Source organism: Lepidochelys olivacea (assembly GCF_965140295.1).
Source record: "Lepidochelys olivacea isolate rLepOli2 genome assembly, chromosome: 1".
NCBI classification, from domain to species: domain Eukaryota; kingdom Metazoa; phylum Chordata; order Testudines; family Cheloniidae; genus Lepidochelys; species Lepidochelys olivacea.
The window spans coordinates 219,720,525-219,737,554 of NC_140411.1; the positions used below are offsets into that span (position 1 = coordinate 219,720,525).

General features: G+C 45.1%; 1 protein-coding gene and 1 long non-coding RNA gene across 2 annotated transcripts in view; one reads left to right on the forward strand and one right to left on the reverse strand.

Annotated features, from left to right (window-relative positions):
• TULP3 (TUB like protein 3) overlaps window positions 1-11,891 on the forward strand; it is a 79,118-nt gene extending 67,227 nt beyond the window's left edge. The window contains exons 7-11 of the mRNA XM_084633928.1: window positions 194-306; window positions 712-826; window positions 4,814-4,912; window positions 7,915-8,086; window positions 8,601-11,891. Of these exons, the coding sequence (XP_084490054.1) occupies window positions 194-306; window positions 712-826; window positions 4,814-4,912; window positions 7,915-8,086; window positions 8,601-8,734 (633 nt within the window). The 3' untranslated portion in view covers window positions 8,735-11,891. The remainder of the gene's footprint in view (window positions 1-193; window positions 307-711; window positions 827-4,813; window positions 4,913-7,914; window positions 8,087-8,600) is intronic.
• Window positions 1,059-14,353, reverse strand: LOC311523741. Its single transcript, XR_014712411.1, has 3 exons — window positions 13,300-14,353; window positions 12,218-12,276; window positions 1,059-2,293 (listed from the first exon to the last, which is right to left on the reverse strand). It is a non-coding gene; the product is annotated as an uncharacterized lncRNA (long non-coding RNA).
• Between the last annotated feature and the right edge of the window lie 2,677 nt (window positions 14,354-17,030).

Consider the following 17,030-nt stretch of genomic DNA (forward strand, 5'->3'; position numbering starts at 1 on the left):
TTGGGGCTGTTTGCTCATGGGCTGAAGAGAAAGGTCAGTGGTATGGAAGTGGCAAGAAGGAGTCTGCCAAAGCAGGTGGGAGCTAATGGGCAGGGGAATGGTGATAGGGACAGTGGGATGGAGGCCAAAAGTAGTGTTGTGCCTCTGGGCTCTTCCAGAGCTTCCTGTCATGACCAAAGTTTTGTGTTTCCAGACGTTCCTTCTTGCAGGGAGAAAACGGAAAAAGAGCAAAACATCCAATTATCTCATTTCAATTGACCCAACAGATTTATCCCGGGAAGGGGAAAGTTTCATTGGAAAACTGAGGTGAGAGCCGCAAATAAAAGCCATCAACAGGTGCACGTTTCTGTGTTCATGTACTGCAAGAGAGGTTGGAGTTCTTCTCTTGCTGAGTCAGAGCCAAGGGCAGCAATCTAGTCCCATGCCAGGCAGAGCGTGACCTCACCCTCTCTTGGTTCACCCCTGGCTGTCCCTTTGGTACCAGTATCTCTTTCAGAGCGATGACTGTGGCCACTTATGTGAGGAGTCCTGGCTTGATGTTTTTCCAGGTCAGGTTATGGGCTCAGTGTAACAGATACTTTCACTAGAGCTGTTTATTGAGCTGCTGATGGGAAACCCCAGATGGGAATGTCAGGAGAGGCTGACCCAGTCTAATTATGTCACATAGTCTCACATAGAACATCTCACTGACTCTCCGTTTCCTGATTCTAGGTCCAACCTTATGGGAACAAAATTTACTGTCTATGATCATGGAGTTAGCCCAGTCAAGGCACAAGGGCTAGTAGAAAAGGCCCATACCAGACAGGAGCTCGCAGCCATTTGTTATGTAAGTTCCTTTTATTTTTTCCCCCTACCCCAGCTTCTGAATCACTTAAACCCAGGTATTAGGGATGGGAGGCATCCTGCAGTTACAGCCACTTTGGCTGTCGTCTTGTCAGGACTTTCAAGCCAAGTATTTGGATTGGAGGCCTGCAGGGAAAACTCAGAGTGCTTCCGGATGTTAGTGATTCCGCAGCAAGTTTTCTTAATTCTGCATCAGTACTGTATCAGTGCAACAGGATAACTATAATGTGCATTGGACTGCTGGAGGACTTTCATATGAGTCATAAAAGCAAGGTCTTGATTGCTTGTGGTTCTTTGAGATCTCAGTGGCACATTAACAAGAGACTAGATGTGTGAACTCCAGTTCTGTCCAGTTTCTACTCTGATAATCCTAGTGCATCCTGGAGTTTCCATTGGATACAGTATTCTTCATTTCCCATCCTAAAATACTTTGTAGTGTTTCTGTGAGCTGTTAAAACAAGTATAATATATCCCTAAAAGGTGGCTGTCTGTTAATAGTGATGAAGTGATTTCTGTGTATGTACAATCAGCTATTCAAGTTTGTAACATGTTTGCTATATACATGTAAAATCATTATCCTGTTTCTCAGGTCTCTTCTCAGCAAGACCTGAGATGGAATAAGACAGGTTCCAGCTCCAAGGACCTACAGCAGAGGTCCCCAATCTGTGGAGCACGCCCCTCTAGGGGGGTGTGGATGAATGTTTGGGGGGCACGGCAGGGAGGGAGCACCACCCAGCTCTGCTCCTGGCCCCAGCTGTCAGACCTGCACTCAGGGTCCTGGCTGCTGGACCCGTCCCCTGAGCTCTGCTTCTAGCTGCGGCTGCTGGCCCAGGGATCCAGCTGTTGGTCTCCACCCACAGCTGAGGCTCCACTTCTGCCCTTGCCCCTAGCCTTGGCCCCCTACTCCTCTCCGCTCCCAACCCCCAGAGCTGTGGCCCCGCTCCTCGCCCCAGCTCTGGGGGGAAGGAGTGGGCACGGTCAAGGGTAAGGGCGGGGTGAAAGGTAAAAAGTTTGGGGACCACTTACCTACAGTCTATATCAGTAAAACGTACTAGTATGTTAGGGGAAGCTATATAACTAATATTAATGTTATACCTGATTTTTATCATATATGTGTTAGGAACTCTAAGGAGCCATCTTGCTGGAATAAAATTGAAATAGCCTTTGAGATAGATTTTTGGTTGAAGGCATTAAACAGTTGGTGACTAGAGGACCAAGAAAGTCTGTTTCGTCTTCAAGTAATGGTCCCTATTGTATTCCACTGTGGGTTACACATGTGCACCATGCTCCCAGAGTCAGAGAATTTGAAAGCAGTGTCTGCTGGTCCGCGCATGTGCCTCAGTTCACCTCGTGCTCCCAACCTCAGGGCAGACCAACTGCCTCATCAGTTGCTTCTCATTGCTGCGTGGTCCAGGTCAGAAACTTCGTGTCTTCAGTTCTGATGTCGTTTCTGAAAAACAGTAGTGTTAGCTGTAAATAGTTTGTAGTTTTAGAAGTTTTAATAGATTTAGTAGTTTTGATCATTTTAATAGTTTTAGAATTAGATTAGGCTATAGGGGTCCCCTCCATTCTCCCCCATGCCCTATTTGGGTACCTGACTGTGCCCAGAACTCCAGGCTTAAAACTCTGCACCTCCTGCCCGCAATCCTTTTCCATCAGTGACGACCCCCAACACTGCCTCTACTGCTTGGGACAGGCGCTCATGTTGCAGATTGGTGCAGTATTTGTCAGTCCTTCCCCAGCTGCATCCGAGAAGGACAGGCTTTTCACCTCCGTAAGTACCTCATGGAAATGGCTATGAGGCTTCAATCAGATCCAGGCTGGGGAATCCCCCCTTTACATCATCCTGAATCAGCAAGAAGTATGCCTCCTGCTGCAAAGTCTGACTCCGGTGCCGGAGGATCCACCCCCACAAACCCCATGGTGGGGCCTAGTCAGGAGATCAGAAAGCACTCCTATAAACATTGCGCTAAGTCTTCCTCTAAGTCCATTCCAAAGATACTGGATATGCCTACAAGCAAACCCACTGACTCAGCCCAGGAGTATGTCATACGTCCCCAGTCCCATAGACATAATAAGAGAGGCATGAAACATAGGGCTTCACCATCTCCACACCACGCTTCATCAGTACCATCATTCCCAGCTCTTCATAAGACACCAAGACCTTCTGGCACTGGTGAATGGAGACCATACAATATTCATCACCAGCACCTGTGGCCCAAACAGAAAGGTCCCTATTAAACCAGGGAGGTCCTGATCCTTGGCCACACCACAGGACATTTTCACTCCCCCAGATCCTGAATCCCCTCCCGCATTGGGACTCTCCATTTCCAGAGAGTGTAGTTGCCTTTCAGAAATCTGCTGGCAGGATGGAGCTTATCACCTCCACCATACATAACGTGCATCTTCCTATCAGCACCAGTGTTACCGCCATTAGAACCTGAGTCTGCCCTTTCCTCCTCAAGAGACTCGGAACCATGACAGGAACCACACCCAGGAGACCCACAAAACCCTGGAACCAACCAATGCTTCACCTGGCTCAGAGTCATTGGTACCCCATGCCATGGGGACCCCTGCCACGAGCTGTTGACCCCACCTATTGGCCATATTGGGGACCCTGGCACCAGTGCCCACCATGGGAATGTATCTGACCCACTAGGGAGTCACCACCTGACTCCACCCAGAGAATTCCCAAATGGATTTTGGAATATACTCTACTCTGCTATAAGCTCTCGAACCTACCCCCAAAGCAGGGGGGATCAAAGCACTCCACGAGAGCCCAAGCCACGACTGTAGCATCTCTTCAGGACATACCAAGGAGGCCACATAGAGCTCCATCCACATGTTTGCAAGACATTGTTCCCTGGTATAAGACTTGGCTACTGATGCCTCATTGGGGATAGCTGTTCACCACTCATCCCTGCCATCCTCATCCTTACACCCTCCTCCTGCTTAAGTACTGCTTGTCTGTCCCCCGCAGTGGAATACGAAGGACCGTCACTCAAAGAAGAAGAGGAGGTTACTTACCTGTAAGTGGAGGTTCTTTGAGATGTGTGGTATCTCTGGGTATTCCACTACCCACTGTCCTTCCCCTTTGATTTGGATCTTGTCTGATTCATGGTGGAGAAGGAATTGAAGAGGCAGTCAGTCCTCCCAACCCTTTATCATCTTGGTCAGGAGCACAAGGTGAACCGGGGCACATGCACAGACCAATGGACACTACTTCCAATTCTCTGACTCCAGGTGCATGGTGCGCATGCATAACCCACAGTGGAATACATATAGGGACCACACATCTGGAAGAACCTCCAGTTACAGGTAAGTAACTTCCTCTTATCTTCACTGCCGTACAGGTGGAGTATGTGGAATTCCCTGCTGCACTTTGGAGTAGACTTGTTTGTTTCAGGATGAAAGCTAAGCCATACGCTGACTCCAAATCCCCCAGGGGTTTCTTTTATCTTGTCTACAAGGTCACAGTTTGGGAGAAACTATGAAGTATAGCCTTAAAAATAAAACAAAAGCTAAGCAGAATTAAATAGATTGTCCATTTAGACTATAAGGTCCCTGGAGAGTTGACAAAGTACAGAAGCAGTCAGAGTCATGCTGTCTATAATTGTGTTTATACCTTTGTTGCTAGCAGGGATTTACCACATTTCCCCTCAACAATATGAACCACATTTATTGTCCGAGAATGACACTAGCCAAATTGTATAATAAAACCGTACTTTAGGTTATATTTGGAAGATTATCTATAGTACTGTTTGGTTAATGTGGTTTTGGAGGAGAAAAAGAATTATATCACTAATAGTCAAGGAAACAATGTTGATTGCAACCGTGTTTAAATACAGATGTAGCTGGCATGTTTCTGATTCCAGGGTAGATAGGGTATTAAAGGTCAATCTCATTATCCTCTCTCCCGGATAAGACAGTGCTTTAGTTCCTGAAAAGAACTTAATTCCTTGTCTTTTAGGAAACCAATGTCCTAGGATTCAAGGGCCCCAGGAAGATGTCCGTGATCATTCCAGGGATGAACATGAAACACAAGCGGATTCCAATCAGACCACGAAATGTAAGTTTGGAACTGGGTCAGATTCCAGTGGTGCAAGGAAGAAAGTTTTAACCTCTTAGAGATCCAAATGCTAATTATTGGCAATCAGAGAAATTAGAGGAAAAAGACCTGTTGGGTTCCAGCTATCCCATCTTCTGGAAGTTAGGGTGGGATTCTTCACTACACTGTGCTTTTCCAGGCCACTTTGAAATTATTCCCATAATAGGATTCTACCATTGCCCTTGGGAGACTGATTGATCTGATAGGTCTCATGATTGGTAAACTTTTCTTGATATTCAGCTTAAAATGTCATTTTCTTAATTTCAGCTTATTTCTTGCTTGTAGCCCTTATGCAACCCTTTAAACTTTGCCTCTTTCCTTACTTGTCATTTAGCCATGTGGACCATATCTAGCTCTTTTCTTTTTTACTGTAGTGCATAGGAGCCCTAGTCATGACTGGACTCCATTGTGCTAGGTGCTTTACAAACACCGAAAAAAAGATGGTCCCTGGCCCAAAGACTTTACATTCTAAGTATAAATCAAGAGATAACAGGTGGATGCAGACAGAGAGAGAAGCATAAGAAAACAATGAGGTGATATTGGTCAGCAGGATGGGCAGTGGTCTCAGCACACCAGCAGCCTAGCCATTGTCCAGTTTTTCAGGAATCCTAGAAGAGTTTTAAGGAAGGATTCAAACAAGGATAATTAGATCGCTTTGCAGATCTCTACAGGGAGGTCCTCCCACGCATGAGGGTCAATGTGAAGAAAGCATGATGGTGCTGTTGGAAAATTTTAATAAGTGGGTGATGGAGGCTGACATCATGGGCCAATCAAAAATGGAGGTTAACATTTAGATAGCAAATGAGAGCTAAATAGAGTGGGTATAGGCTATAAAGGGCCCTGAAAGTGAGGACAAGTAAGAATCTTATGTTTGATATGATAGAGAAGTGGAGGGATACAAAGAGAGGAATGACCAAATGTTAGAGATGTTTTGCAGAAAGAATCTGCAGGACTTAGACATATCCAGGGGGCAAGAGGAGAGGATTTGACTCAGAGCTGGTGAACAGGAGGCTGGGATTGCAGGCATGGGGTTCAATTAAGTTGGAGAAGTAGTTATTTCTCTAGGAAGATGGCAGAACTAAAGGAGGAGAGAACAAACCTGTAGTGGAGGAAGCAAGCCTGGTCACAGGATTTCTGCCAGACACTCCACAGCGCAAGAGCCCAAGCAGGCGCAGAGGAAGTGGATGTTGGGGGTGAGCCAAGGCTGGGTGCTGGCAGAGCAGACCTTGCGATGAGAGAGAGTGAGGCATGGAGAGAAACAAGCATATCAGTGGAAGAGGGGGCATAAGTCCATTTATCTAACCCTCACTTTTTTTTCCCCCACTTTGCTAAACTCATTCCAATTTGTCAGTAGTCTTCTAGTAATTAAATGCCCTGAGCTGAATACAGTATTCCAGATGTGGTCTCACTAGAAATATATAGGACCAGATGTGCCAAAGCACAGCCCTTACTAGGGGGCGATATAAAGCCAAACAACCCAGTGTGGGCTACCGGAGTCATTGTGTCTCAGGAGGACACTATGCCTGATTGAGCTCTTGGAAATCACAGTTGATTCATCATCCCTTAGGAGAATGCAATATGCATCCACTTGATAGTGCAGTTGGGGGGATTCAGTCTATTGTCCTGTCTCTTTCCCCTATCCATTTTATTGGCCTTAAAATCTGAGTCTAAGAGAGGCCCACAATGCTCAGGAGAGCATAGGGACTGCAATCAAGGGTGGCCCCTTTCCTGGGATACAGGGTTTAGGGGTGGCTCTCTGTGGTTTTGCTCAAATACCAGCCACAATTTAGCCCATATAGATTCATCATCATCTACCTGGTCTGTGACATGATGTCTCTGAATAAGCAGTGACTGCTCTTCTCTAAAAGATTGCCCCACTGCCATTTCTAAATGTAATTTGTTGATGCCCATTACCAAAGTCCTATGGGCATCCTTACAGAAACAAATAAAATCAGAGATCCAATTAAATAGTAAATCTATTTAAAAAACAAACAAACCCAAGAAGCAACAGACAGTTCACTACATCCTACTCAGAATTTTACCACAAATAAATCTATTACTCAAACCTCCCCAAACAACTGCTTACCAAGCATCTCCCTCCATGGAATAACTTCAGTTTGGATAGTTTTTATCAATTTTAATAGCTTTTATTTTTTAAGGTTGAAGTTCATTTTGTCACGTTATATTTCCTTGCCACTTTGTCCTCACTGCTGTTTTCAGCTCCTCCCAATTTCCTGTTCTTCTCAGATGTAGTGAACATGCTGTTTTACCCACCTTCACATTTCCATGTGTTTGTGTACCTATGCCTAAACCTGGTAGAATCATAGAATATCAGAGTTGGAAGGGACCTCAGGAGATCATCTTGTCCAACCCCCTGCTCAGAGCAGGACCAAGCCTCAATTTTTGCCCCAGATCCCTAAATGGCCCCCTCAAGGATTGAATTCTCAACCCTGGGTTTAGCAGGCCAATGCTCAAACCACTGAGCTATCCCTCCCCCCTCCCTATGGGGGGAAAGCACTTTAATCCATACATACTTGTAGCCCACTGCAGCCTTTGAATTTCCCACTACAACATCCCAACTTCTTGCATTAGGGAGTTAAAGATATCTGGGTTATTCCTCTTTGCTTTGAAGGTTACAAGGTGGGGAATTGGAGGTTTGTACTGGAGGAAAAGGCTCCCAGGGGTTAGAAATAGACTCCTGCCAGTACATTGAGAGTGGGTGCAGAAGATGCTCTCACTTTGTCTCCTGGTTAGGATTGAGATGCAGTGGGCCCAGCAGGAGAGAGAACCTCAGGACTGGGAAAGTATGGAAATATCTCCATGGTACCTGCAGGATCTATTTCAGCAGGGTTGAGTTCACTGTTCACTAGACCAGGGGGACTCATGGTTGTAGAGTAAACACAACTTGAGAGAAGCAGTGACTAAAAGCAGACCCTCCCAAGTATAATTTTTCTCTTGAGCAGGAACATGAAAGTTTGCTGTCAAAATGGCAAAATAAAAACCTGGAGAACCTGATTGAGCTGCACAACAAGGCTCCTGTCTGGAATGATGACACTCAGTCGTACGTCTTGAATTTCCATGGGAGAGTCACTCAGGCCTCGGTGAAGAACTTCCAGATTGTCCATGAGAATGACCGTAAGAGCTAAGGGTTGTGCTATGGTGGGGTGAGGTGGGGTATGTGGGGCTGCCACTCCAGTGAGGAAAAGAGCATTGTTCCATTAGGTGGGGAAATATGGGAACATTGCTCTTACACGAGGGATATGGGATGGGCAAGAACGGGATGGGGGATATAGTCCAGAGGATCTTGGGACTTTTGGAATGATATGGGACCTCCCCTTCACTCTAGAGGTGGAGGGGATGACAGGATAGCTGCATCAGAGGAGAGGCGAATGCAGGCCTTCTGCTGAAGATGGAAAGGAGAGTAATATGGGATTGCTGTCCCAGCCAAAGCATAGGTATGGGATTTCTCTGTAAAAGAAGTCAGCAGGACTATTGTAGAAAAGCAGATTCTGAGCCACTCTGGCAATAGTGAATAGAGAGACTGATATTCTTTCCAGTCAGGTGTATTTGGAACTGTTTCCCTCTTTCTCCTCTTACCTCTCTCTCTTTGAAGTAGTTGGTCTCTGACCCCCTCTTTCTGTCTCCCTAGCTGACTACATAGTGATGCAGTTTGGTCGTGTAGCAGAAGACGTGTTCACTCTGGACTATAATTACCCCCTGTGTGCCCTCCAGGCCTTTGCCATTGGACTCTCTAGCTTTGACAGCAAATTGGCATGTGAATGATGGAGACAGCGGACTTGGATGTGGAATCATGAGAAGTATCCTGGGGACAGAAGGGGAACAGGAGACGAGAGATCTGTGGCCTTAACAAGAAGCAAATAGTAGATTTGGGGGCTTTACAGTAGCTGATAGGGACCATGACCCTTTTGGAAGGGAGATATCTGCATGTGCACTGGGGGAAGGCAAGGATAACGTGTGATGGCTTTGTTATCAGTATTAATGCTGCATAGAGACTCTTGATGGGAGATGATGTGTGAGAGCTAATCCTGCTCCTTAGCAGCTAAGCATCACTGTGACTAGGAACTCCTGCAGTGGGGATCAGATTAATAGTGCTTTAGTGCCCAGGTGCCTTGGATCTCACAGCGCCCCTGTGCTCATGCAGCATATATTAAGATTAATTCAGAGAAGGAAGGACAGGTACAGTCTATGCCATCTCTTACCCCGCAGAGTAACACTCCTGTCTAAGGAAAAGTTCAGAGAAAGAAGAGAGGGTATAAGCCTGATGCCCCTGTGCAACTGTAAGCAGTGTTCAGTGAACAAAGAGTAGGAACAAGCCCCATGCTTCTAAAGCCACCCTTTTACTCTACAGGATAATTCTCGTTCAAGGCTGATGGATCCCAGTTCCTGTTAATTGTTCTGCTGCTCATTACCCTATGACTACCCGTTTACCAAATAAAAATCCCCCATCATTAGGGATGTGAGAAAAGCTCCTATGGTCACTTCTAAGTGAGCAATATTTATATTATGACCATCACTGTTTCTTTTATTCCTAACAGCTCTAAAAGTGAAATTGAATAGATCATTGGACCTGACAGAAACTGGCTGAGAAGGGCATGCCATTGACTATTCCTGAAATGCAGCATTCTGATTGCCTTAAATACTAGATTCTATAGGTCAGTCAATCAGAAACATTTTTTTCAAATTTCTTTTATGAATAAAGTTTCCTGCATTTTAGGAATAAACTGATGTCTGAAGCTTTTCTTTGTTTTGTTTAACTTTTTTCTCAGCAAATAAGAGACTCTCCTGCAGTAGTCTGAATGGCTGATTCCAATTGCATGTGGTATAATAACCATAGATATCTCAAATCATGACCAGTTCAGCCAGTTTTATATAATCATTTAATCTGAATATGAGAAGATTAACCAAAAAATAAGATTATAGGCATTTTCCAAGGCACAAGGAAAGAATATTGCAACAAGAGTGGCCGAAGTGCTGCTCATCGAGCTCCATAATGTGTCCTGCAGCAGCCCTCATCTTTAATTCTGGGTTGCAGTCAGTGGAGACCACAAGTCCCAGCATGCAATCCTCCTTGATCCACCAGCCTCAACTTGCATCAAATTGGAGCACGGCATATTGAGACCTATAGGTTACATGGGTTGCACATCTGCTGTATACTAAAAAAGAGGGCAACTACCATCCTGTCCATTTCATGTTCTTTCTGTACAGCTGTCAGGATCTTTTCTTTCACATTCATTATGTACAGTTAATTGCTCATGTGTCCCTCTGTTAAGCAAACTGTGGGTGTCCCCTTTTTTGCATGTACTGATCTTTTTTTTAAAGTTCATTGTCAGCCCACAAGTCCTATCTGGATGCTCTCAGCAACCGGGCTTTCATCATTATGAAAGTCTTTGCATTATATGTCACGTAAGTCTCTATACTGGTGATATTATCTTGCTGTTTAATTTTCCAAAACATCAAACTTTGTGTAGACATTTTCTGATGCCAGAAAAAACACTTCAATCATAATTACATGTAATCTCTGTATTTAATTGTAAATGGTGAATTGTTGCTGACAGGTCCAGTTCTAGAAAATGCTTATCTCACTAGTGCCCAAGCTACAGTGAGTGAGGTGCCATTGCATTCAAAGCAATCTCATCAGCATAGCACTCAGCAAAGAGAGTTTGCGCCAGGTACCTCTTTTGTGCCTTCATGCACTTCCCGCATGCATCTCCCACTTGTGCTCTCTTGTGCTCCCAACTGACTGCTCTGCATTCCCTGTATCTACCCAGAAAAGCCAAGAAACCAGTTCATAATGCCTCTGTCACAATTACTTTATAACTAGGACCAGATGTAGAAAATTAGTTTATGTTCGCCTGGGGTTATTTGTAGGCAGTGCATTAATTGCTAGTCCAGAAAAAGTTTCTTTGTGCTTAGCAAGCCGCCCTGCAACTGCCTGGTTCATCTCTCCAACTGGGCCAGTCAGCAAGGGCTCTCTCAAATTAATTCAAGGTGGTAAACCCATGGGTGAGCTTAATTGACTACGGCTAAGTCAGTGCCTGTGATTCTTTAGGTTTCCTCATCAAGTTGTACAGACAGATGACCAAATTTCTTGTCTTTTCTGAGGTGCTTTCTATACTGTGGGCATGTGACCCTTCACTTACCTTCTAGTATTGAAACTCTTTCGTCTGTCTCAGTTTTTGAGGTGGTTGTTTTTTTTTTTTTTTTAAAGGGACTGTACACAATGAGCTTGCTCACACTAGCATTAAAGTGTGTTAGCCACAACTGTGTTTAAACACAGGTTATTGCTAGCAGGTCTGAGCATGGTTTCTCTGATAACCTCCAGCAGGGAATTTTTCTAAAAAGGGTGATATTGTTGTGCTAGGAAACAGTCCTATCAGCTGTCTGTGGGGTCAAACTAAAAGCCTTATTTTCAGACAGAAATCCCAGTGCACGCTGCTCAGGGAAATGGTACGCTCTATCACATTTAAATCTGACTCTGGGTATCTTGGTGTCAACCCTAATGTGGACAGAAGCATGGGTCTGTTTCTTTTGCTGTTTGAAGAGGCAATAGCAATGCAGGAGGTGGGCATTTACCTCTTCTCAGCTGCTTTCAGACATTTTATATATTGGAGGCTTCAGTGCCCTGCCCCATTCTGTTTGGGTTCTTCACTCACTCTGTTGCTGCTCTGTGTGCCTAAGGTCCACCTACATGACTGAGAGGCTGGCTTTGTGTGCTGCCTGCTGCTTCCAAGCTTTTTTTTTGCTCTGCAGAAACATCCAGTGCTTTTTGGTCAAACATTGTTCTACATGAATTGTATTTATAACTTTTGTACTCTAATGAAAATAAAGTAATTTATAAAAAACAAAACCCTAAACTCTGAATTGTTCTTATCTTGTACTATAGGATTTTTGCTGCATATGGTAGTTCCTGTCAGCTCTGATATCTCTCTCTCCTCCTTTGGCTACCTCTCTTTTTCTCCCTGTCTCCCTCCACTCCATCTCTCTTCTTTCTGTATCATTCTCTCCTCACTTGTCCCCCACACTTCTCCTCAATGCTGGTTTTACAAATATTTAGACGTGTGAGAATCACCTTGGAAACACAAGTACTACCAATTTCCCTTGTGCACCATTCCGCGCTGCTTGCTATTTGTTCACTCTCTTCCCCTTGATTCTCCTGCCCCGCACACCCCTTCTCTCTCAAGTGTTATGGCTGCTGTTTCCAGCTTCAGACCTGGGCTCCTGAGGGGGTGCATTGGAAATATTTACCCAGCCCTGGTCGCTTGCTCCAAGCCCCTCCTGTTGTCCAAGTGTCACATGGTGCAATTCTGGAACAGGATTGAAATAGTGTGAGGTAAAGAGGGGCAGTACTGAGCTGAGGGTATTTTTACTGGGGTGATATGAAGAGAAGTAAGTGTCTGCCTCACAGAGGGGAAACGTCCTTGTTCCAGTGACTTAAAACTTGACATAGGGGAGATCTAACTTTGCAGGCCCCGGTTCTGAATGCAGGTTGAACAATCATGCCTATTTCTCTCCAGCTCCGCCAGAATGGATACACGGTGCAGGCACTTTCTGCTCTGTGTCTGTCTCACAGATCAGCAGCAGGCAGTTGCTATCTCTAAAGCACTGTGTTGACTGCTGTAATATCACGCTCTCACTCCCACATCAAACACAACACCCAGAAAACTCCAAGAACAGGCTGGGTACAGGAAGCAAATGTTACTGTGCAGTGTGAATCCTCATAGCAGGACTCAGAATGCAGCAGCTCCAAGGTGCTGTGAGGTCTCCAGCTGACACACATCAAAGGCAGGAGTATTAATTTCTTGCTCTTTTATGGCTCAATCCTGCTTGCATTGAAGTGTTGATATCAATAGGACTCAGACTCTATTATTTAAAAGTATAACATGATGACAAAGCACACCCACACAACATGCTCTTCTACTGACTGGTATTAATAACTCTGTGCACTTCACAGCTATTGTTATTGAAAAAGAGTAACAAAGGCGGCAAACAACTATTCCCCCACCCCACCCTTTTCACAGATGGAGAGCTGGGAGTTCGCAGGAGGTCACTGCAGTCAGAGCTGGGGATAGAGTCCTGTCTAAAACAGCATACCCAAGTCTCATCCACACTGCTTTTCTGAAGGAATGTGTCAAATCTATGGGTTTGAGTGCTGTCTGTAACCATTATATCCCACCCCTTCCAGAGCTAGAAATAGAACTGGGCATGGGTGTGGGCTACTGATGAAGTATTTGTTGTATCCCCCCCTAGTGGCTGGTTGACATGGAGGATAATAGCCTACTACAACTATCAATTACTTATTTAGCTCAAGTAATAGAGGTCAGCCTTACCATAAAGGTGAGAACAGGCTAAAAGTCAGAGGCTTCTCAGGAGTTCTTGTTCTTGTGTCTTCCACCATGTTCAGTCTATGGTCCCTGTCTCCCCGTTCTGTTCTCTTGTCCTGTTCTCCAGGGAGTTCTTGTTCCCCTGCTGGGACTCAGAAGTCATTTTCCTGTTTCAGTTTGGATAAATCTTTCCACACCTAGATAAGCTCTGTGATCCTTTTCACTAAAATGTGTCAAGGTAAAAACTATTCCGATTGTACATAGGTGTTTTAACATATAATTGGCAGTTGATATATATGAATGAATGTTGTTTCCACTAGATTTGAAGGTGGGATCTGATCTCATTTGCTTTGATAAAAGGAAAGTGATGGTTTAAAAAGAGAACCACTGAACTATGCTACAATAAAACAGGGAGCTTAAAATACAAAGGTGAACAAAGAATGATTTTCTTAACTTGAATTGAGAGCCGCATTTATAAAAGAGAACTTAGAACTACCCTTAGAGTGCAGTTTTTCTCTGAAAAGCAATTCCTAAAAATGGCATGATGGATTCTGATCTGGAATCTGATGAGGTTCAATAAGGATAAGTGCAGGGTCCTGCACTTAGGACGGAAGAACCCAATGCACAGCTACAGACTAGGGACCGAATGGCTAGGCAGCAGTTCTGCGGAAAAGGACCTAGGGGTGACAGTGGACGAGAAGCTGGATATGAGTCAGCAGTGTGCCCTTGTTGCCAAGAAGGCCAATGGCATTTTGGGATGTATAAGTAGGGGCATAGCGAGCAGATCGGGGGACGTGATCATTCCCCTCTATTCGACATTGGTGAGGCCTCATCTGGAGTACTGTGTCCAGTTTTGGGCCCCACACTTCAAGAAGGATGTGGATAAATTGGAGAGAGTCCAGCGAAGGGCAACAAAAATGATTAGGGGTCTGGAACACCTGAGTTATGAGGAGAGGCTGAGGGAGCTGGGATTGTTTAGCCTGCAGAAGAGAAGAATGAGGGGGGATTTGATAGCTGCTTTCAACTACCTGAAAGGGGGTTCCAAAGAGGATGGCTCTAGACTGTTCTCAATGGTAGCAGATGACAGAACGAGGAGTAATGGTCTCAAGTTGCAGTGGGGGAGGTTTAGATTGGATATTAGGAAAAACTTTTTCACTAAGAGGGTGGTGAAACACTGGAATGCGTTACCTAGGGAGGTGGTAGAATCTCCTTCCTTAGAGGTTTTTAAGGTCAGGCTTGACAAAGCCCTGGCTGGGATGATTTAACTGGGAATTGGTCCTGCTTCGAGCAGGGGGTTGGACTAGATGACCTTCTGGGGTCCCTTCCAACCCTGATATTCTATGATTCTATGATTCCATATTTGTCTGTCAATAGCTGTATATCAAACCTGTTCAGTTAACAGGAAAAAAGATTCCACTACTTCTGACCACCCCAATCAAACTCCATTTGCGTGCTCTGTCGAGTTCTTTCCTTGCACATCATCTCCACTACTAAAGATTCTACAGGCCAAATTCTACCCTTAGTGACACAGGTGAAAGCCCATTCATTTCAGTGGGTTTCTGCAACTGTAAGTGACTGGAATTTGGTGAACAATTCTGTTGTTGATTCACAGGAAGGAATAAAATTCAGCTCCCTTTCTGAGCTGTGTTGACTCTGCAGGGCGAACAGGAGAAAAAATGTACATTAGCCACAAAGTCAGCAGATCTGACCTTCAATACACATAGGGAGCAGATGTAATAAGTAATAACATGCCATTTTTACAAAGTAATTTTTCACAGTAGTACTGCACTTTAAACATCCGTTTTTAATCTTCACATGGTTTAGCAGAGACCCACAGTGGCTAAATGGGCTCATTACAGGTATACATTTAAAGGAAAACTGCAACACACACTTGAGTTTACTGTGTAGAATAACACCACACAGAATACATGGTTTATTTTAAATTACCAGTCATATCTTTATGTACATGGATATTACCTAACATTGTATGACTTAGAAAATGTGTGTGGCGTCTCTGCATTCAAAGAGAAAAATAAAAATAAAAATTCTAATTGTATCTAATTACAAAGCAAAGTAATGTATATGTATATTGCACGTAGGGACATTTTCAAGCTCATCTCCACAACCACAAGGGCTAGGAGCTTACTTTGAAAGAAAGGAGGAAAGCTGAGATACTCACATAGTCATGTGCCCCCACAAGGTGGGACTTAATCACTGGAGTCCGCAATGCTGCTGAGAAATTTTAACTCTCTGTCTCAGGTCTTAGCTACACTAGTTGGTATTGTTATTTCGGTATAGCTACACTGGCAAACCCCTTTAGTGTAGCTGTAGTTATACTGGTATAAAATACTCTGGTTTGGGGAACCTGAGGGCTAAAATGCTTTAGTTTAAATGAAGTCATCAGGCTCAGCGTAGGGGCATTTGGGTTAAATGTACAGCCTGTGTTATGCAGGAGGTCAAACTAGAGGATCTAATGGTCCCTTCTGGCCTTAAACTCTACGAAATCTATACTCTATGAAACCAGCATAAGCGATACCAGTGTAAGCACAGTTATATTGTATAATTGTCTGCAGTAGGGCTTTTACTGGCATAGCTATATTGGTTTTTTAAAAAAAAAATCACCCCCCAAATGACATAGTAACACTTGTAAAATTTTTAAGTATAGGCCAGGATTCAATTTCCCCAGTTGTAAAATGGAGAAAAGTGCCATCTTAGCACATAAGAATATCTCCCACTGTTCTTAAGTTCAAAGGGTCAGTAAAGTTGTTCTGCCCTGCATTTGCCTTCCTCGTCAAACTAACCTACTTTGTAGGGTCTTCTGAGAGGGTTAGGTAGATGTTTGTCAAGTGCTTTGAATATGAAAATGTGCACAAGGGTGAAGTGTTTTTATGTAAAATGAAAGTGAAAGAATTGGCTGTGTTGCAGGGAATGGTGTGGGTGACTCAGCAGAGAGGGGCTCTTTCTTCTGAGTCAGTACTGACCCCAATGTCTCCCTGCATAGCACTACAGCAGGGGTGGCCAACCTGTGGCTCCGGAGACACATGCGGCTCTTCAGAAATTAGTAGGCGGCTCCTTGTAGAGGCACCGACTCTGGGGCTGGAGCTACAGGTGCCAACTTTCCAATGGGCCGGGGGTGCTCACTGCTCAACCCCTGGCTTTGCCACACGCCCTGCCCCCACTCCACCCCTCTCCCCCCAGCCTCCTGCATGCCAGGAAACAGCTGATCAGGAGGTGCGGGGAGGGAGGGGGAGGCTCTGATTGGCAGGGCTGCTGGTGGGTCGGAGTGGGGGCAGGGGGAGCAACTGATGGGGGTGCTGACGTATTACTGTGGCTCTTTGGCAATGTACATTGGTAAATTCTGGCTCCTTCTCAGGCTCAGGCTGGCCACCCCTGCATTGCAGGGTTCTGTGTTTCAGGGAGTGGGGTGGATAACTTGAGAGGAGGTGCTGTATTCCTTCTGACTCTGTGCTGACCCCAGTGTCCCAGCATGGGGTAGTGCAGTGGTTTTCAAAGTTTGGGTTGCGACCCAGTACTGGGTCACAAAATGCAAGGCACTGGGTCGCCTTGCTCAGCACTCAGGGAACTGGCCAATGGGAGTTGGGGGGGCGGTGCCTAAGGGTGACCATGGAGCCACTCATGTGCCTCTGCCAAGGAGTCGGACCTGCTGGCTGCTTCTGGAGCGCAGCGGAGTCCGGCAGCGGAGTCCGCTGTGCCGGGACAGGTTGGAAGCCTGCCTC